This window comes from Salvelinus namaycush, chromosome 26, assembly GCF_016432855.1.
Source record: "Salvelinus namaycush isolate Seneca chromosome 26, SaNama_1.0, whole genome shotgun sequence".
Classification (NCBI taxonomy): Eukaryota; Metazoa; Chordata; class Actinopteri; order Salmoniformes; family Salmonidae; genus Salvelinus; species Salvelinus namaycush.
Window position 1 is genome coordinate 43304080 of NC_052332.1, and position 22500 is coordinate 43326579.

Below are 22500 nucleotides of genomic sequence, written 5' to 3' on the forward strand. Positions count from 1 at the left end.
CGTCCCCAAACCATTGGGGAGGCCTTTGTTAGAGAGAGATACTCTCGCGCCACCCAGCGTAACAGTCCCTCTATAAAGCGCCTGTGCTCCAGGTCAATGAGAAGGGTGTGCTTGAAAGGATGCACATAACTCTGCAATATTGGGTTGTATTGAAGAGAGTCTCAGTCTTAAATAATTATCCACACACAGTCTGTGCCTGTATTTAGTTTTCATGCTAGTGAGGGCCGAGAATCCACTCTCACATAGGTACATGGTTGTAAAGGGCATCAGTGTCTTAACAGCTTAATTTACCAAGGCAGGATACTCTGAGCGCAGCCCTATCCAGAAATCTGGCAGTGGCTTCTGATTCAATTCAATTTTCACAGAAACGTTTGCTGCAATTTCGATGAGGCTCTCCTGTTCAGATATCGGTAAGTGCACTGGAGGCAGGGCATGAAAGGGATAACGAATCCAGTTCTTAATCATAGCTTCAATTTTGTCCCGCATTGAATATAGATGCGGAGAGTCCCTGTAATCCTAGATTCAGATCATTCAGGCGAGGAAAAAACATCACCCAGATAGGCCAGTCGTGTGAGAAACTCGTCCTCATGCAAAGCGGTGAGACAAGTGAAAATGATGGTCAGTGAAAAAAACTTTAAGCTTGTCTCTCAATTTAAAAAAAATTGTCAATACTTTGCCCCTTGATAACCAGCGTTACATTGTCACTGCCCATATCATTGCATAGTGCAGAAAATACATGAGAATTCAGGGGCCTTGCTTTAACAAAGTTAACCATTTTCACTGTAGTGTCCAAAACGTCTTTCAAGCTGTCAGGCATTCCCTTGGCAGCAAGAGCCTCTCGGTGGATGCTGCAGTGTACCCAAGTGGCGTCGGGAGCAACTGCTTGCACGCACGTTACCACTCCACTATGTCTCCCTGTCATGGCTTTTGCGTCATCAGTACAGATACCAACATGAGCAGCAGCTTCGTTTGGCTACATAGTGGAATTCCCACGAGAGAGTAACGGTTAATGTGATTGGATGTTAATTATTTGACTAGGCTAACTGTATTATTTGACTAGGCTAACTGTATTATTTGACTAGGCTAACTGTATTTGACATTGTGTTGTTATTTCGCTAAATGGTTTCATTTTATTTTGGCAGTGAAACGAGGCTACTTAGGTGAGAGAAAAAAACTCACCCAAATGTATGAATGGAGTGTTTGAAAATGTGAATAAATAAAAAAAAGTAAAAATAAATAAATAATAATAATATATACAGTATATATATATATATTTTAATAATGTGAATCACATTTTTATTTGGCGTACCCTCAACGGCATTGCCCCAGTTTGGGAATACCTTCCTTTAGTACATACTTGTAAATTATATTATGTGAGCTTAACATTTAAAAAAATATATATATATATATATGTAAAAATATTTTCCTAAAATATATATTTTTTTGAAGTACTAATGTTACTGTCCCCACTACAAAAACAAAACACTAACAGGGCATTCGAAAACTATTCAGAACACTTGACCATTTCCACATTTTGTTACATTCCAGCCTTATTCTAAAATGGATTAAAAACTTTTTCCCCCTCATTAATCTACACACAATACCCCATAATGACATCACAATACCCCATAATGACATCACAAACCCCCATAATGACATCACAATACCCCATAATGACAAAGCGAAAACAGGTTTTTAGAATTAAAATATTTACTTAAGGTTCGAGCCCAGGCTCTGTCGTAGCCGGCTGCGACCGGGAGGCCCATGGGGCGGCGCACAATTGGCCCAGCGTCGTCCGGGTTGGGAGGGTTTGGCCGGCAGGGATATCCTTGTCTCATCGCGCACTAGCAACTCCTGTGGCGGGCCGGGCGCAGTGCATGCTGACCAGGTCACCAGGTGTATGGTGTTTCCTCCGACACATTGGTGCGGCTGTCTTCCGGGTTGGATGCGCGCTGTGTTAAGAAGCGGTGCGGTTGGGTTGTGTTTCGGAGGACGCATGGCTCTCGACCTTCGCCTCTCCCGAGTCCGTGCGGGAGTTGCAGCGATGAGACAAGACAGTAACTACCAGCAATTGGATACCACAAAATTGGGGAGAAAAGGGGCGTAAAAAATAAAATAAAAATAATATTTACATAACTATTCAGACCCTTTGCTATGAGACTACAAATTGAGCTCAGGTGCATCCTGTTTCCATTGATCATCCTTGAGCTGTTTCTACAACTTGATTGGAGTCCACCTGTGGTAAATTTTATTGATTGGACATGATTTGGAAAGCCACACACCTGTCTACATAAGGTCCCAGAGTTGACAGTGCATGTCAGAGCAAAAACCAAGCCATGAGGTCTAAGGAATTGTCCGTTGAGATCCGAGGCAGGATTGTTTCGAGGCACAGATCTGGGGAAGGGTACCAAAACATTTCTGCAGTATTGAAGGTCCCCAACAACACAGTGGCCTCCATCATTCTTAAATGGAAGAAGTTTGGAACAACCAAGACTCTTCCTAGAGCTGACTGCCCGGCAAAACTGAGAAATCGGGGGAGAAGGGCCTTGGTCAGGGAGATGACCAAGAACCCGATGGTCACTCTGACAGAGCTCTAGAGTTGGGAGATGGGAGAACCTTCCAGAAGGACAACCATCTCTGCAGCACTCCACCAATCAGGCCTTTATGGTAGAGTGGCCAGACGGAAGCCACTCCTCAGTAAAAGGCACATGGCAGCCCGCTTGGAGTTTGCCAAAAGGCACCTAAAGGACTTTCAGACCATGAGAAACAAGATTCTCTGGTCTGATGAAACAAAGATTGAACTCTTTGGCCTGAATGCCAAGTGTCGCGTCTAGAGGAAACCTGACACCAGAGCTTGAGAGGATCTGCATAGAAGAATGGGAGAAATCTATTTTTGCTTTGTCATTATGGGGTATTGTGATGTCATTATGGGGTATTGTGATGTCATTATGGGGTATTGTGTGTAGATTGATGAGGGGAAAAATCGATTTAATCCATTTTGGAATAAGGCTGTAACATAACAGGGCTACCGAGTGGCGCAGCGGTCTAAGGCACTACATCTCAGTGCAAGAGGCGTCACCACAGTCCATAGTTCGATTCCCGGCTGTATCACATCCGGCCGTGATTGGGAGTCCCATAGGGTGGCGCACATTTGGCCCAGCATCATCCAGGTTTGGCAGGGGTAGGCCGTCAATGTAAATACGAATTTGTTCTTAACTGACTTGCCTAGTTAAATAAAGGTTAAATTTAAAAAATAAAAAGAACAAAATGTGCAAAAAGTCAAGGGGTCTGAATTCTTTTTGCAATGTAACTGTTTTGTTGTTGTAGTGGGGACTGTAACATTAGTTACACACACCGTAAAGACATGTCATTTTGTCCTTGAAACATTTAATTGAAATCCTGTAGAATTCTATTAATTCCTTTGGAGGACTGCCCCTACTGGGGAGAGACAATATGGCCGACCGGTGACTTCAAAGCATCTCAATGACCAATACATAGCATAGGTTTATATATGTCCTTGGTCTAGATTCAGGTCTGCTTTCACATGGATATCCCCACCATGCAGTGTGTGTGTGTGTGTGTGTGTGTGTGTGTGTGTGTGTGTGTGTGTGTGTGTGTGTGTGTGTGTGTGTGTGTGTGTGTGTGTGTGTGTGTGTGTGTGTGTGTGTGTGTGTGACTCTGTCTTTGTTGTTGACCAGTAAAGTCCTGATATAGATCTTTATCTCAGAGAGCTGAATAAAGGACCTCTAAACTGTACCAGCTCTGCTACAATACACACTAATCACTTCCACGTTCAGTGTGTGTGTGTGTGTGTGTGTGTGTGTGTGTGTGTGTGTGTGTGTGTGTGTGTGTGTGTGTGTGTGTGTGTGTGTGTGTGTGTGTGTGTGTGTGTGTGTGTGTGTGTGTGTGTGTGTGTACCAGTTCTCATCTGACATACATCCTGTCAGATCAACTGATACAGAGGACCCTATTTCAATTCCCCCCTAAGCTAACCTAAAGCCAACCTAAAGCCAACCTAAAGCTAACCTATAGCCAGACTAGAGCTAACCTAAAGCCAGTCTAAAGCTAACCTAAAGCCAACCTAAAGCCAGTCTAAAGCTAACCTAAAGCCAACCTAAAGCTAACCTAAAGCTAACCTAAAGCCAACCTAAAGCCAACTATAGCCAGTCTAAAGCCAACCTAAAGACAGTCTAAAGCTAACCTAAAGCCAACCTAAAGCCAACTATAGCCAGTCTAAAGACATTTACATTTACATTTTAGTCATTTAGCAGACGCTCTTATCCAGAGCGACTTACAGTAGAGTGCATACATTTTTTATTACATTTTACATACTGAGACAAGGATATCCCTACCGGCCAAACCCTCCCTAACCCGGACGACGCTATGCCAATTGTGCGTCGCCCCACGGACCTCCCGGTTGCGGCCGGCTGCGACAGAGCCTGGGCGCGAACCCAGCCCAGCCTGGGCGCGAACCCAGAGACTCTGGTGGCGCAGCTAGCACTGCGATGCAGTGCCCTAGACCACTGCGCCACCCGGGAGGCTTGCCCCTACTGGGGAGAGACAATAAAGCCAACCTAAAGGCAGTCTAAAGCCAACCTAAAGCCAACCTAAAGCTAACCTAAAGCCAACCTAAAGCTAACCTAAAGCCAACCTAAAGCTAACCTAAAGCTAACCTAAAGCCAACCTAAAGCTAACCTAAAGCCAATCTAAAGCTAACCTAAAGCCAACCTAAAACCAGTCTACAGCCAACCTAAAGCCAGTCTAAAGCCAACCTAAAGCCAACCTAAAGCTAACCTAAAGCCAACCTAAAACCAGTCTACAGCCAACCTAAAGCCAACCTAAAACCAGTCTACAGCCAACCTAAAGCCAACCTAGAGCTAACCTAAAGCCAACCTAAAGCCAACCTAAAGCCAGTATAAAGCCAACCTAAAGCCAACCTAAAGCCAACCTAAAGCCAACCTAAAGCTAACCTAAAGCCAATCTATCACAACTATGTGGACTTCAAGACCTTTGATGGATAATACAAAGTTGTGTACTAATCCCTTGCTTCTACTGTGATTGTCTCATCTTTCACCCCTGTCTAACTGTGCAGAAGGGGAGAGGCTCACTAATGCTACCTCGCTTTTCCAACCAAGGTGCATAAATTAGGAGCCAACTGAAGTATAGAGAATATTCAGCAACACAATGGGATTAAATCAAAAAGCTTATTTATTGTTAAAAGTAGAACCGACCCATTTAGGCTTTTGGCCTTCTTTAGGGTTATTCGTTGTCTAACGCTTCTCACCACTTCACCTTCTCACCATTTCACCTTCTCACCATTTTACACCACTTCACCATTTCACCTTCTCACCATTTTACACCACTTCACCATTTCACCTTCTCACCATTTCACCTTCTCACCATTTCACCTTCTCACCACTTCACCTTTTCACCACTTCACCTTCTCACCACTTCACCTACTTACCATTTCACCTTCTCACCATTTCACCTTCTCACCACTTCACCTTCTCACCACTTCACCTTCTTACCATTTCACCTTCTCACCATTTCACCTTCTCACCACTTCACCATTTCACCTTCTCCCCATTTCACCTTCTCACCCCTTCACCTTCTCACCATTTCACCTTCTCACCAGTCCAGTCCAGTTTACCAGTATACCCAGTACACATCTGGACATGCTCTCAAATCCCAACCACAAAGCCGGATGACCAAGAGGATGATGACGGGGATGGTGGTTGTTATGTAATTATGTCATCCCCTGGGTGAACCATTACCGTTGTACAGTAAACTGATTCAGTGGGGGGGAGGGAGTGAGAGAGGGAGGGGGTAGATGGAAAAAGAAAGGGAGAGAGAGAAAGAGAGGGAGGCAGAAGTAGAGTGGACTGTTTGGGGTTATGGTACAGTGCAGTATGTAAGCTAGCTATCCCTCAAACACACTGACATCCCACCGTAGGGTTCACATACAATACAGCCCCCCCCCCCCCCCCCCCCCCCCCCGTCTCTCTCAGGGTGAAAGTGGGAAAGGTTCTGACAGCTGTCAAGGATTAGTGTTCCATCACGTCAAAAGGCAGCGGTAGATTTATGTGTGTGTGTGTGTGTGTGTGTGTGTGAGAGTGTGTGTGTGTGTGTGTGAGTGTGTGTGTCTTTGTGTGTGAGTGTGCGTGTGTGTGTGTGTGTGTGTGAGTGCGTGCGCGTGCGTGCGCGTGCATGTGCGTGTGTGTGTGAGAGCAGGCTAAAGGCATCAGCGTGCTTCAGTTCGGCTGGCGCCTTGCCAAACCGGGCTAGCCCAACCCGAAGGAGTGTTCTCCAGACTCCTTTAGAAGACCTTAGCTTGATAAACGAGAAAGAAAAGCAGCAATAGTACTGTTTGTCCATTATGAGACGCCGTAGCCAGTATACACTTCCTCAAAATAGTCAGAATGATTCTAAGATAATCTGTCATTCATTTTGACGTTTTTTTACCGAGGAGATCTTAGTCGTGCAACATCTAACTGACATGTTTGGTCCAGTATTTCTCAATGAAAAAAAAGTCCTCTCTAGTTAAATGACAACAAAGACTATATTGAAGAATCCCTACTGTTGACCAATCACAGACGAAGCTTCGGCTCCGAACTTCGGCTTGCCTCCAGAAAACATGTTGTGTGCCTGAAACAGCCCCCCCCCCAAAAAACACTGAAGTCCAAAACAAACAAAAACCTCACAAAATGCTGTCATAAAACATATAGGAACTCTACCCCCCCCCCCCCGTCTTCTCTCCTGTGTTATGAGGAACCAGAGTGTTGGTGAGGACGCCTTCAGAGCATTCAGGCTACATACATCAACGTAGCAGCACACAGAAGCTTACACCAACATAAGCCGGCTATAAACATGTCATAACTCTTGACTGGGCAGCAAATACTGCCTGTACTTTTCTACACCAGGAGCATAAATGTGTGTGTGTGTGTGTGTGTGTGTGTGTGTGTGTGTGTGTGTGTGTGTGTGTGTGTGTGTGTGTGTGTGTGTGTGTGTGTGTGTGTGTCAATATCTGGTTGAAAACATGGAGTCTGTTGGAATGGTCTTCTCTATGGAAGGTGAGAGGGGTGACGACTTAAAACATGACCTTCTGGTGTCTCACACTGACACACACCCTGCTGGGCGGTTTCCCTCACCTCCACGCCACGCTGGAGAATCTTTAGAAAGACTCCCTCGCATTCTCATCGGGGGCCTGGTCATGCCAGCTGTTGGAATGCAGCTCCACAGACACAGACACACACAAACACGCAGGCACACACACACACACACACACACACACACACACACACACACACACACACACACACACACACACACACACACACACAAACACACACACCCTTTGAAAGAAGGCTCTGCATCTGGGGTAACGTTTCCACGATGAGGCCAGTGGACACCAAATCCTCTTCTCTGGTTTGACGGGGGCCCAGAAAAACATGCTTTTGATTGGTTAAGGACACAATGTATACTTTTGAAAGCAACCAATCAAATCAGAGGAAACCTGGTAGATCTAAACTTCTAAATCACATGTGCACCGATCTGCTACAGCGTCCCTCACAAAGGCATGTCAGTAACCAGTTATCTATGGCTTCCCTCACAAAGGCATGTCAGTAACCGGTTATCTACAGCTTCCCTCACAAAGGCATGCCAGTAACCGGTTATCTACAGCTTCCCTCACAAAGGCATGTCAGTAACCGGTTATCTACAGCTTCCCTCACAAAGGCATGTCAGTAACCGGTTATCTACAGCTTCCCTCACAAAGGCATGCCAGTAACCGGTTATCTACAGCTTCCCTCACAAAGGCATGTCAGTAACCGGTTATCTACAGCTTCCCTCACAAAGGCATGTCAGTAACCGGTTATCAACGGCTTCCCTCACAAAGGCATGTCAGTAACCGGTTATCTACAGCTTCCCTCACAAAGGCATGTCAGTAACCGGTTATCAACGGCTTCCCTCACAAAGGCATGCCAGTAACCGGTTATCTATGGCTTCCCTCACAAGGGCATGTCAGTAACCGGTTATCAACGGCTTCCCTAACAAGGGCATGTCAGTAACCAGTTATATATGGCTTCCCTCACAAGGGCATGCCAGTAACCGGTTATCTACAGCTTCCCTCACAAGGGCATGCCAGTAACCAGTTATATATGGCTTCCCTCACAAAGGCATGCCAGTAACCAGTTATCAACGGCTTCCCTCACAAAGACATGCCAGTAACCAGTTATCAACGGCTTCCCTCACAAGGGCATGTCAGTAACCAGTTATATATGGCTTCCCTCACAAGGGCATGCCAGTAACCGGTTATCTACAGCTTCCCTCACAAGGGCATGCCAGTAACCAGTTATCTATGGCTTCCCTCACAAGGGCATGTCAGTAACCAGTTATATATGGCTTCCCTCACAAAGGCATGCCAGTAACCAGTTATCAACGGCTTCCCTCACAAAGACATGCCAGTAACCAGTTATCAACGGCTTCCCTCACAAGGGCATGTCAGTAACCAGTTATATATGGCTTCCCTCACAAGGGCATGTCAGTAACCAGTTATCTACAGCTTCCCTCACAAGGGCATGTCAGTAACCAGTTATATATGGCTTCCCTCACAAGGGCATGTCAGTAACCAGTTATATATGGCTTCCCTCACAAGGGCATGCCAGTAACCAGTTATCAACGGCTTCCCTCACAAGGGCATGATAGTAACCAGTTATCTATGGCTTCCCTCACAAGGGCATGTCAGTAACCGGTTATCTACAGCTTCCCTCACAAGGGCATGCCAGTAACCAGTTATCTATGGCTTCCCTCACAAGGGCATGTCAGTAACCAGTTATATATGGCTTCCCTCACAAAGGCATGCCAGTAACCAGTTATCAACGGCTTCCCTCACAAAGACATGCCAGTAACCAGTTATCAACGGCTTCCCTCACAAGGGCATGTCAGTAACCGGTTATCTACAGCTTCCCTCACAAGGGCATGTCAGTAACCAGTTATATATGGCTTCCCTCACAAGGGCATGTCAGTAACCAGTTATATATGGCTTCCCTCACAAGGGCATGTCAGTAACCGGTTATATATGGCTTCCCTCACAAGGGCATGTCAGTAACCAGTTATATATGGCTTCCCTCACAAGGGCATGCCAGTAACCGGTTATCTACAGCTTCCCTCACAAGGGCATGCCAGTAACCAGTTATCTATGGCTTCCCTCACAAGGGCATGTCAGTAACCAGTTATATATGGCTTCCCTCACAAAGGCATGCCAGTAACCAGTTATCAACGGCTTCCCTCACAAAGACATGCCAGTAACCAGTTATCAACGGCTTCCCTCACAAGGGCATGTCAGTAACCAGTTATATATGGCTTCCCTCACAAGGGCATGTCAGTAACCAGTTATCTACAGCTTCCCTCACAAGGGCATGTCAGTAACCAGTTATATATGGCTTCCCTCACAAGGGCATGTCAGTAACCAGTTATATATGGCTTCCCTCACAAGGGCATGCCAGTAACCAGTTATCAACGGCTTCCCTCACAAGGGCATGATAGTAACCAGTTATCTATGGCTTCCCTCACAAGGGCATGTCAGTAACCGGTTATCTACAGCTTCCCTCACAAGGGCATGCCAGTAACCAGTTATCTATGGCTTCCCTCACAAGGGCATGTCAGTAACCAGTTATATATGGCTTCCCTCACAAAGGCATGCCAGTAACCAGTTATCAACGGCTTCCCTCACAAAGACATGCCAGTAACCAGTTATCAACGGCTTCCCTCACAAGGGCATGTCAGTAACCGGTTATCTACAGCTTCCCTCACAAGGGCATGTCAGTAAACAGTTATATATGGCTTCCCTCACAAGGGCATGTCAGTAACCAGTTATATATGGCTTCCCTCACAAGGGCATGTCAGTAACCGGTTATATATGGCTTCCCTCACAAGGGCATGTCAGTAACCAGTTATATATGGCTTCCCTCACAAGGGCATGCCAGTAACCAGTTATCTACGGCTTCCCTCACAAGGGCATGATAGTAACCAGTTATCAACGGCTTCCCTCACAAGGGCATGTCAGTAACCGGTTATCTATGGCTTCCCTCACAAGGGCATGCCAGTAACCGGTTATCAACGGCTTCCCTCACAAGGGCATGCCAGTAACCAGTTATATATGGCTTCCCTCACAAAGGCATGCCAGTAACCGGTTATCTACAGCTTCCCTCACAAAGGCATGTCAGTAACCGGTTATCTACAGCTTCCCTCACAAAGGCATGTCAGTAACCGGTTATCAACGGCTTCCCTCACAAAGGCATGTCAGTAACCGGTTATCTACAGCTTCCCTCACAAAGGCATGTCAGTAACCGGTTATCAACGGCTTCCCTCACAAAGGCATGCCAGTAACCGGTTATCTATGGCTTCCCTCACAAGGGCATGTCAGTAACCGGTTATCAACGGCTTCCCTAACAAGGGCATGTCAGTAACCAGTTATATATGGCTTCCCTCACAAGGGCATGCCAGTAACCGGTTATCTACAGCTTCCCTCACAAGGGCATACCAGTAACCAGTTATATATGGCTTCCCTCACAAAGGCATGCCAGTAACCAGTTATCAACGGCTTCCCTCACAAAGACATGCCAGTAACCAGTTATCAACGGCTTCCCTCACAAGGGCATGTCAGTAACCAGTTATATATGGCTTCCCTCACAAGGGCATGCCAGTAACCGGTTATCTACAGCTTCCCTCACAAGGGCATGCCAGTAACCAGTTATCTATGGCTTCCCTCACAAGGGCATGTCAGTAACCAGTTATATATGGCTTCCCTCACAAAGGCATGCCAGTAACCAGTTATCAACGGCTTCCCTCACAAAGACATGCCAGTAACCAGTTATCAACGGCTTCCCTCACAAGGGCATGTCAGTAACCAGTTATATATGGCTTCCCTCACAAGGGCATGTCAGTAACCAGTTATCTACAGCTTCCCTCACAAGGGCATGTCAGTAACCAGTTATATATGGCTTCCCTCACAAGGGCATGTCAGTAACCAGTTATATATGGCTTCCCTCACAAGGGCATGCCAGTAACCAGTTATCAACGGCTTCCCTCACAAGGGCATGATAGTAACCAGTTATCTATGGCTTCCCTCACAAGGGCATGCCAGTAACCAGTTATCTATGGCTTCCCTCACAAGGGCATGTCAGTAACCAGTTATATATGGCTTCCCTCACAAAGGCATGCCAGTAACCAGTTATCAACGGCTTCCCTCACAAAGACATGCCAGTAACCAGTTATCAACGGATTCCCTCACAAGGGCATGTCAGTAACCGGTTATCTACAGCTTCCCTCACAAGGGCATGTCAGTAACCAGTTATATATGGCTTCCCTCACAAGGGCATGTCAGTAACCAGTTATATATGGCTTCCCTCACAAGGGCATGTCAGTAACCGGTTATATATGGCTTCCCTCACAAGGGCATGTCAGTAACCAGTTATATATGGCTTCCCTCACAAGGGCATGCCAGTAACCGGTTATCTACAGCTTCCCTCACAAGGGCATGCCAGTAACCAGTTATCTATGGCTTCCCTCACAAGGGCATGTCAGTAACCAGTTATATATGGCTTCCCTCACAAAGGCATGCCAGTAACCAGTTATCAACGGCTTCCCTCACAAAGACATGCCAGTAACCAGTTATCAACGGCTTCCCTCACAAGGGCATGTCAGTAACCAGTTATATATGGCTTCCCTCACAAGGGCATGTCAGTAAGCAGTTATCTACAGCTTCCCTCACAAGGGCATGTCAGTAACCAGTTATATATGGCTTCCCTCACAAGGGCATGTCAGTAACCAGTTATATATGGCTTCCCTCACAAGGGCATGCCAGTAACCAGTTATCAACGGCTTCCCTCACAAGGGCATGATAGTAACCAGTTATCTATGGCTTCCCTCACAAGGGCATGTCAGTAACCGGTTATCTACAGCTTCCCTCACAAGGGCATGCCAGTAACCAGTTATCTATGGCTTCCCTCACAAGGGCATGTCAGTAACCAGTTATATATGGCTTCCCTCACAAAGGCATGCCAGTAACCAGTTATCAACGGCTTCCCTCACAAAGACATGCCAGTAACCAGTTATCAACGGCTTCCCTCACAAGGGCATGTCAGTAACCGGTTATCTACAGCTTCCCTCACAAGGGCATGTCAGTAACCAGTTATATATGGCTTCCCTCACAAGGGCATGTCAGTAACCAGTTATATATGGCTTCCCTCACAAGGGCATGTCAGTAACCGGTTATATATGGCTTCCCTCACAAGGGCATGTCAGTAACCAGTTATATATGGCTTCCCTCACAAGGGCATGCCAGTAACCAGTTATCTACGGCTTCCCTCACAAGGGCATGATAGTAACCAGTTATCAACGGCTTCCCTCACAAGGGCATGTCAGTAACCGGTTATCAACGGCTTCCCTCACAAGGGCATGCCAGTAACCGGTTATCAACGGCTTCCCTCACAAGGGCATGTCAGTAACCGGTTATCAACGGCTTCCCTCACAAGGGCATGTCAGTAACCGGTTATCAACGGCTTCCCTAACAAGGGCATGCCAGTAACCGGTTATCTTGTGCGATTGTGTCTGGTGTGTGTGTCTGCTGTGTGTGTGTGTGTGTGTGTGTGTGTGTGTGTGTGTGTGTGTGTGTGTGTGTGTGTGTGTGTGTGTGTGTGTGTGTGTGTGTGTGTGTGTCTGGTGTGTGTCTGGTGTGTATCTGGTGTGTGTGTGTCTGTTGTGTGTCTGGTGTGTGTGTGTGTGTGTCCATTCTACACTCTCACTCCATGTTATACCAGCCTGATCACTTTAAATAGACTTCGATATCAGACGTTTAAAAAGTTCCTGAGAATGTCTACATATGCCTTTCTTGGCACTCACAAAAAAAGAAAAAAAAAGAAAACGATTGCCCAGCTCAGGGCACAAGCTGGTGCTGCATAGACCACTATGGCAGTTCACAACGATCTAGCAAGCAGTGAGAATACTGTGAATATTGATCATCATACCTGATGGTAATAACGAGTTTCTTTTTAATATTATATTTGTTTTAAGCCTTCCCCAAACCACAGCCCTAACCTTAACCACTCGGAATGAATGCCTAAACTGTTAACCTTTGAGTTATTTCTGTTTTAAACCCTGTAACCACAATTAAAAATAGACCTTCATCCATAATTCGGGTAAATTTCGAAAGAGAAACTATGAGGTGTTGTTGGGTTATACAGTATAGTGAAGTCATTCACCATAGCAGATCCTATTTGTCATGGACAGCTGTGTCAAGGAAACACCAGTGTGAACCTGCCTACTCAAACACTGTGGGTGTGTGTGTCTGTTGTGTGTCTGTTGTGTGTCTGGTGTGTGTCTGGTGTGTGTCTGGTGTGTGTCTGGTGTGTGTGTGTGTGTGTGTGTGTGTGTGTGTGTGTGTGTGTGTGTGTGTGTGTGTGTGTGTGTGTGTGTGTGTGTGTGTCTGGTGTGTGTGTGTCTGGTGTGTGTGTGTGTGTGTGTGTGTGTGTGTGTGTGTGTGTGTGTGTGTGTGTGTGTGTGTGTGTGTGTGTGTGTGTGTGTGTGTGTGTGTGTGTGTTTTTGGATTTACTATCCTTGTGAGTACTTCTGGTCCCCACAAGGATAGTAAAGCAAGAACAATTCAGACAAGTGGGGACATTTTAGGATTAGGGGTTAGGTTTAGGGTTACAATTAGGGCAAAGGTTAAAATTAGGGTTAGGGTTACAATTAGGGTTAGGGAAAATTTGATTTTTAAGGGAATTAATTGTTTGGTCACCACAAGGGTAGTAAACATGTGTGTGTGTGTGTGTTTGAGTTTGTGTGTTTCACCGCTTTCATGCCAGGCATACATGTCCCTCAGTAAAACTTGAGCTGAATTTTTATCAGTGTTTTCTGTCTCTCAACACTACCCTTTTACAATGAACACACACTACGCCACTTCCGGTGTACACGGTGAAAACGCTTCCGCTTCTTTCCGGGACCAAACTCTGTCAAACATAGAGATCGGCCCGTAAATGGAGACAGCTGAAGTCTGAATCCCGTGAGGGTGAAAGACAGTCAACTGACAAGCCTGTTGGGAAACGCTTGGCGAGTTAGCTGGTTAGCTAGCCTCGCTATAGACTTAGCTGGCTAGCTACCTTGAACGGCAATAACAGAAACAGCTAACCGCTAAAACATATGGATTCCTGTAGAAACCTACGGAGTGGTGAGAAAAATATGGAGCCGAATTGATCAAAGAAAGAAAGTGCCAACAGCATGGCTAATCTCATGACAGAGATAAGGAGCCTAGGTACAAAAATTGAGAAAAAAAAGATGGACGAAATGAAGCTGAGTATTGAAAAAATGATAAATAGTAAAGTTGACAGCTTAGGTGCATCTTTGGAGAAAGCTATCCAAGATAATCACACAGCTCTGCTATCCAAGATAATCACACAGCTCTGCTATCCAAGATAATCACACAGCTCTGCTATCCAAGATAATCACACAGCTCTGCTGACTCAACTGGAGAATAATAACAAGCAGACGCGAGACCACATAGCCCTTGATGTTGGACGTCTGGAAACCTGCGTAGAATCCCTGGAATCTGGGAGAACAGGCTATGCCAAAAAGTTAGACCCAGATGTGTCTATCACAGTGGCAGGACTGCCAGCCAATGAAAACAAGGACCTAATCTCCAAAGTGGACCAGCTGATATCAGTAGGCCTAGTGTCACGCCCTGACCGTAGAGAGCTTTTTATGTCTCTATTTTGGTTTGGTCAGGGTGTCATTTGGGTGGGCATTCTATGTTCATTTTCTATGTTTTGTATTTCTTTGTGGTGGGCCGGGTGTGGTTCTCAATCAGAGGCAGCTGTCTATCGTTGTCTCTGATTGAGAACCATACTTAGGTAGCTTTTCCCCACCGATGCTTTGTGGGTAGTTATTTTCTGTTTAGCTGTTTTGTTTGCCTGACAGAACTGTTCGCTTTCGTTCTCCTGTTTGTTGTTTTTGTTTGATTGTTTTTTTGGATTAAATCATGAACACTTTAAGCGCTGCACCTTGGTCCACTCTTCCTTCAGCCCACGAGAAGCGTGACACCTAGGCTGAGAAACAGTTGAGAGGATGAAGGAGAGAGGTAAAGGTCCCGGGGTCGTGAAACCAGGTTTTTAGAAATTTCAGCAAATTTATAAAAGTAAAAAATAAAAAAAAAATCCTTATTTACGTAAGTATTCAGACCCTTTGCTATGAGACTCGAAATTGAGCTCAGGTGCATCCTGTTTCCATTGAGCATCCTTGAGATGTTTCTACAACTTGATTAGAGTTCACATGTGGTAAATTCAATTGATTGGACATGATTTGGAAAGGCACACACCTGTCTATATAAGGTCACAAAGTTGGCAGTGCATGTCAGAGCAAAAACCAAGCCATGACGTCGAAGGAATTGTCCGTAGAGCTCCAAGACATGATTGTGTCAAGGCACATATCTGGGGAAGGGTACCAAAAAATGTCTGCAGCATTGAAGAACACAGTGGCCTCCATCATTCTTAAATGGAAGTTCAGAACCACCAAGACTCTTCCTAGAGCTGTCCGCCTGGCCAGACTGAGCAGTAGTCAGGGAGCTTTCGTCAGGGAGGTGACTAAGAACCCAATGGTCACTCTGACAGAGCTCCAGAGTTCCTCTGTGGAGATGGGAGAACCTTCCAGAAGGACAACCATCTCTGCAGCACTCCACCAATCAGGCCCCTATGGTAGAGTGGCCAGACGGAAACCAGGAAGGAGAACATTTGATGAGCTGTCTGTTGCAGAAGTTAAGAAGGTGAAGGACTCGGAAAAAATGAGAAAGCACTTGGCATTGATGAACTGCCTAATGAAGTCTAAAAATCCCCTAAATGAATTGAAGTTCTACATGATTTTCTCCAAATTAGTTTTGAGTAGAGTATACTGCCATCGACTTGGTATAAGTCTATAGTGAATCCCATTCCCAAATCTTCAAAAAATGACCAGAGTGCCACTGAACTACAGAATCGTAAGTTTACTAGGTCTATAAGCTATATTCAGCCATCCTTAACAATAGGCTAATGACCTTTTTGGAGGATCAGAACACTCTGGTGGAAGAACAAAATGTTTTTGGTAAATCCAGAGCCTGTATCGATCATATCTTCTCCGTCTGAACAATATTCAGAAATAGATGACAGGAAGAGAAGTCTACTTTTGCACGTTTCGTTGATTTCCAGAAAACTGATTTTGTAAATAGAGATCTTTTAGACTGTCGTTTGTTAAAGGCAGAGGGGTTGATGGGAAATGTTATCACGCAATCCCTCGACAAAGCACCAACTGCCTGTGTGCGTGTATATGGTACAGATTGGTTTCCCACACACTCGGGGGTAAAACAAGAAGACGTCTTATCACCGATTCCATTTGCTTTGTTGATTAATGATTTGTCAAAAAAAATTATCAGTTAAATATTGGGAGTAAAATATCTTTATAATGATGCTATTATTTGATGGTTGAAACTGAACAAATCAAATCAAATTTTATTGGTCACATACACACGGTTAGCAGATGCAAATGCGAGTGTAGTGAAACGCTTGTGCTTCTAGTTCCGACCGTGCAGTAACATCTAACAAGTAATCTCACAATTTCTCAACAACTACCTAATACACACAAGTGTAAAGGAATGAATAAGAATATGTACATATAAACTTATGGATGAGTGAAGGCCGAACGGCACAGGATCTGCAGAACATGTGATTATGTCCAATCAAAAGATCATGTAAAAGATTTAGAGACTCGTGATTAACAGGACAAAAACACAGATAATGACTTTGAGAAAACCAGATACTAAGAGAAGTGTTTTCCATCTTGTTTTGATGAAGACATTCTGGAGTTTACTAGCATTTGGAAAATATTTGGTTCTTTGTTTTGATGAACATATGACCTTTCTATACGGCCACATCTGCTCGACTCAGCAGGTAGAGTTCTTTGGGGAAGTGATAGGAAAACGAACCACTCGAAGATGTTGGTTTCGTCACATATTCCAACCTGTATCAGACCTGTGTCCCTGCTCTGGACTATTCAGCAGGAATGTGGGGTGTTAAGAGGTATCTCAAACACAAACATGTCCATAACAGAAGCAGAAGGATATTTTTTGTAGGTATCCACAAGTTTGCACCTATACTGGAAATAACTGGGGACACGGGCTGGGAACCCTGTGAGGTGAGATGGAAGGCGTGTATGGTGAGACTTGATGTTGGATATGCCAATTTCCAGAATAGCCAGTAAAGTTTTTCAATGGGGTCTCTCCATAAGGGGAGAGACATTCAACTGAAATGTGTGGCCTTTTCCAACAGTCTGACTGGGAACGTCTGTACGAAAACCAAATGAAGGGACACAGACACTATTAAAAAACAACTGATGATGCAATAAGAAAAATAAATGAAGGAGGAGATTAATCATAAACCCAAATTGAGAATCTTTTGTTTAAGGGTGAATTAATGTGTGAGAGATATATTATGTATAACCTAACTAAAAGCAAGAGATCGCTATCATCCCTGAGTATCAAAACAGGTCGGTATTGTGGTGAAATGGAAGAGGAAGGACTAACTATTGTGACCTTGAAGAAAAATAAAACAAAATATTTGATCCTCTATTGCCGTTTTTACCACGACATGCCCTTGTCCTTATTCCAGAAGGACCACCAGATATACCCTGGTATTATGTAGCTGAGGAGACAGACCACCAGATATACCCTGGTATTATGTAGCTGAGGAGACAGACCACCAGATATACCCTGGTATTATGTAGCCATATTGAGACAGACCACCAGATATACCCTGGTATTATGTAGCCATGAGGAGACAGACCACCAGATATACCCTGGTATTATGTAGATGAGGAGACAGACCACCAGATATACCCTGGTATTATGTAGCTGAGGAGACAGACCACCAGATATACCCTGGTATTATGTAGTCATGAGGAGACAGACCACCAGATATACCCTGGTATTATGTAGATGAGGAGACAGACCACCAGATATACCCTGGTATTATGTAGCCATGATGAGACAGACCACCAGATATACTCTGGTATTATGTAGCCATGATGAGACAGACCACCAGATATACCCTGGTATTATGTAGCCATATTGAGACAGACCACCAGATATACCCTGGTATTATGTAGCCATGATGAGACAGACCACCAGATATACTCTGGTATTATGTAGCTGAGGAGACAGATCACCAGATATACCCTGGTATTATGTAGCTGAGGAGACAGACCACCAGATATACCCTGGTATTATGTAGCTGAGGAGACAGACCACCAGATATACCCTGGTATTATGTAGCTGAGTGATAAGGAGACAGACCACCAGATATACCCTGGTATTATGTAGCCATGAGGAGACAGACCACCAGATATACCCTGGTATTATGTAGCCATGAGGTGACAGACCACCAGATATACCCTGGTATTATGTAGTCATGATGAGACAGACCACCAGATATACCCTGGTATTATGTAGCCATGAGGAGACAGACCACCAGATATACCCTGGTATGATGTAGTCATGAGGAGACAGACCACCAGATATACCCTGGTATTATGTAGTCATGAGGAGACAGACCACCAGATATACCCTGGTATTATGTAGTCATGAGGAGACCGACCACCAGATATACCCTGGTATTATGTAGCTGAGGAGACAGACCTCCAGATATACCCTGGTATTATGTAGCCATGAGGAGACAGACCACCAGATATACCCTGGTATCATGTAGCCATGAGGAGACAGACCACCAGATATACCCTGGTATTATGTAGCCATGAGGATACAGACCACCAGATATACCCTGGTATCATGTAGCTATATAATTACATTCTAAAATGTTTAGCTACAATACAGCAAATGGTACTGTATGTATACTATATACTGTAGATGGTGTGTAGGCCTGTCTCACACCGGATTCTTCTCTTGGTGCCAGACTGGGTCCAAACGCCTTCTGTTTCACGGTTCTTTGTTTATATATCTTTTATTGTTGTTATTAAAATGTTGTATTTGTTTGACTTCTCTATGGTTATGATTATTGCTTTAATAGCCTCATCTACTATCCTGTACTGATTTCTGTTCCATTCTTTATGTGGTTCTCACTGCACAGAACACCGGAATAAATATTACTGAATTATGTGTCAATTAATCCCGTAAGTGAGAGGTTGTCAGACTGGCAATTTGACACGAAAATAAAATGTAATTCGTTAATTCACAGACAGACAGACACACACACACACACACACACACACACACACACACACACACACACACACACACACACACACACACACACACACACACACACACACACACACACACACACACACACACACACACACACACACACACACACACACACCTCCACCAGAATGAATTAGATTAAGTTCATGAGAGCGTGGGTGAAAGTTTACACAGGCCTTTGGCGTTTTTATTCAACAGTCGGTCTCCAAACCTTAATGCTCTGTCATCTCACTGGAGACAAACACAAATACAGACACATACACACTCAGATCAGGGGCTTTTTACAATGAAGCCATGTTTATGCAGGAGAATTACTCATCCTCACTTTACTTTAGAATTGAGCTTTTAGCTTTCTCCTCTCTCCTTCCTGCTTCATCTCTCATCCTACCCCTTTAGGTCTCTCCTCTCTCCTTCCTGCTTCATCTCTCATCCTACCCCTTTAGGTCTCTCCTCTCTCCTTCATGCTTCATCTCTCATCCTCCCCCTTTAGGTTCTCCTCTCTCCTTCATGCTTCATCTCTCATCCTCCCCCTTTAGGTTCTCCTCTCTCCTTCCTGCTTCCTGCTTCATCTCTCATCCTACCCCTTTAGGTCTCTCCTCTCTCCTCTCTCCTCTCTCCTTCCTGCTTCATCTCTCATCCTACCACTTTAGGTCTCTCCTCTCTCCTTCCTGCTTCATCTCTCATCCTACCACTTTAGGTCTCTCCTCTCTCCTTCCTGCTTCATCTCTCATCCTACCCCTTTAGGTCTCTCCTCTCTCCTTCCTGCTTCATCTCTCATCCTACCCCTTTAGGTCTCTCCTCTCTCCTTCCTGCTTCATCTCTCATCCTACCACTTTAGGTCTCTCCTCTCTCCTTCCTGCTTCATCTCTCATCCTACCACTTTAGGTCTCTCCTCTCTCCTTCCTGCTTCATCTCTCATCCTACCCCTTTAGGTCTCTCCTCTCTCCTTCCTGCTTCCTCTCTCATCCTACCCCTTTAGGTTCTCCTCTCTCCTTCCTGCTTCATCTCTCATCCTACCCCTTTAGGTCTCTCCTCTCTCCTTCATGCTTCATCTCTCATCCTACCCCTTTAGGTTCTCCTCTCTCCTTCCTGCTTCATCTCTCATCCTACCCCTTTAGGTTCTCCTCTCTCCTTCCTGCTTCATCTCTCATCCTACCCCTTTAGGTCTCTCCTCTCTCCTTCCTGCTTCATCTCTCATCCTACCCCTTTAGGTCTCTCCTCTCTCCTTCCTGCTTCATCTCTCATCCTACCCCTTTAGGTTCTCCTCTCTCCTCTCTCCTTCCTGCTTCATCTCTCATCCTACCCCTTTCGGTTCTCCTCTCTCCTTCCTGCTTCATCTCTCATCCTACCGCTTTAGGTCTCTCCTCTCTCCTTCCTGCTTCATCTCTCATCCTACCCCTTTAGGTTCTCCTCTCTCCTTCCTGCTTCATCTCTCATCCTACCCCTTTAGGTTCTCCTCTCTCCTTCCTGCTTCATCTCTCATCCTACCCCTTAAGGTTCTCCTCTCTCCTTCCTGCTTCATCTCTCATCCTACCCCTTTAGGTTCTCCTCTCTCCTTCCTGCTTCATCTCTCATCCTACCCCTTTAGGTCTCTCCTCTCTCCTTCCTGCTTCATCTCTCATCCTACCCCTTTAGGTTCTCCTCTCTCCTTCCTGTTTCATCTCTCATCCTACCCCTTTAGGTTCTCCTCTCTCCTCTCTCCTTCCTGCTTCATCTCTCATCCTACCCCTTTAGGTTCTCCTCTCTCCTTCCTGCTTCATCTCTCATCCTACCCCTTTAGGTTCTCCTCTCTCCTTCCTGCTTCATCTCTCATCCTACCCCTTTAGGTCTCTCCTCTCTCCTTCCTGCTTCATCTCTCATCCTACCCCTTTAGGTCTCTCCTCTCTCCTTCCTGCTTCATCTCTCATCCTACCCCTTTAGGTCTCTCCTCTCTCCTTCCTGCTTCATCTCTCATCCTACCCCTTTAGGTTCTCCTCTCTCCTTCCTGCTTCATCTCTCATCCTACCCCTTTAGGTTCTCCTCTCTCCTTCCTGCTTCATCTCTCATCCTACCCCTTTCTACATGTAGCTTCATCTCTACCTCGTTTATTTTGAATAGCCATTTCACTTACTACGTAAATAAGCTGAATTGTGCTAATGAAGACTGTCTTACCCTCTACTTGACCAAAACTCGCCTCATACAAACAGTTAGTCATTTCCTCAACATTGCCACTATATAAAACCTACGTTACAGAAGTCATTACCTCATCTTACTCATCCTCAGAGGACTATGTCACATGTCTACATCTGTTTGGCTGGTGGATTTTAAACGGGTTTGACAAACAGGTTACACACCACCAGGTGTTGGGGAAATACTGTGTGGTATTGTTGAGACAACACACTGTTGAGACAACACACTGTTGAGACAACACACTGTTGAGACAACACACGGTTAAAGTCACACTGTAAGATGAGCAAAGATAACAAATAACTGGTCAGTTACTGTCATCTTGTTAAGCTGTTGTGTCTTGGGTAAATAGCCTTTCTGAATAAGCTGCATTCACTTTGGAGGTTCGTTTAACACCTCCATTCATCCAGGTTAGTCTCCGTGAGATGAAATATATTGTTCAAGACAGACCTATAGGCTACTCAGATCCAGATCAGATCCAGATCAGATCCAGAATCAGATCCTATCAATCATGAAAACTGCTCCTTACTTCATCTAGGTGAGATACAGTGAGTATAGCGTCTAGTCCAAATGTGTTACAGCTAAACAAAGTGTTAGTAGGCTTATTTAGGTGCTGTACACTTGTTTGGATAGCCTATCTCACATATCAAAGGGTTTACAAAACCACAACAAAGGGTAGGAATAGCCTTCTACCCACAAGTCAGAAGGAGAGAGAATATACGAGAACCACAGACACAACCTGAGACGTTGTCCAGACACGGCCTGAGACGTTGTCCAGACACGGCCTGAGACGTTGTCCAGACACGGCCTGAGACGTTGTCCAGACACGGCCTGAGACGTTGTCCAGACACGGCCTGAGACGTTGTCCAGACACAATCTACAGGTTCATTCTAGAACAACGAACAGTTATTCTGGAGTAGACCTCGTACACTCTTTGAAAAATGGGTTCCAAAAGGGTTCTTCGGTTGTCCCCATAGGAGAACCCTTTTTGGTTTCAGATAGAACCATTTAAGGTTCCAGGTAAAACCCTTACAAAGGGTTCT

General features: G+C 45.1%; 1 protein-coding gene across 1 annotated transcript in view; it reads right to left on the reverse strand.

Moving 5' to 3' along the window:
* The window catches only part of LOC120021179 (protocadherin Fat 3-like), a 150975-nt gene that overhangs the window by 127964 nt on the left and 511 nt on the right, over positions 1–22500 (reverse strand). The window contains exon 2 of the mRNA XM_038964816.1: positions 22192–22334. Within this exon, the coding sequence (XP_038820744.1) occupies positions 22192–22334 (143 nt within the window). The remainder of the gene's footprint in view (positions 1–22191; positions 22335–22500) is intronic.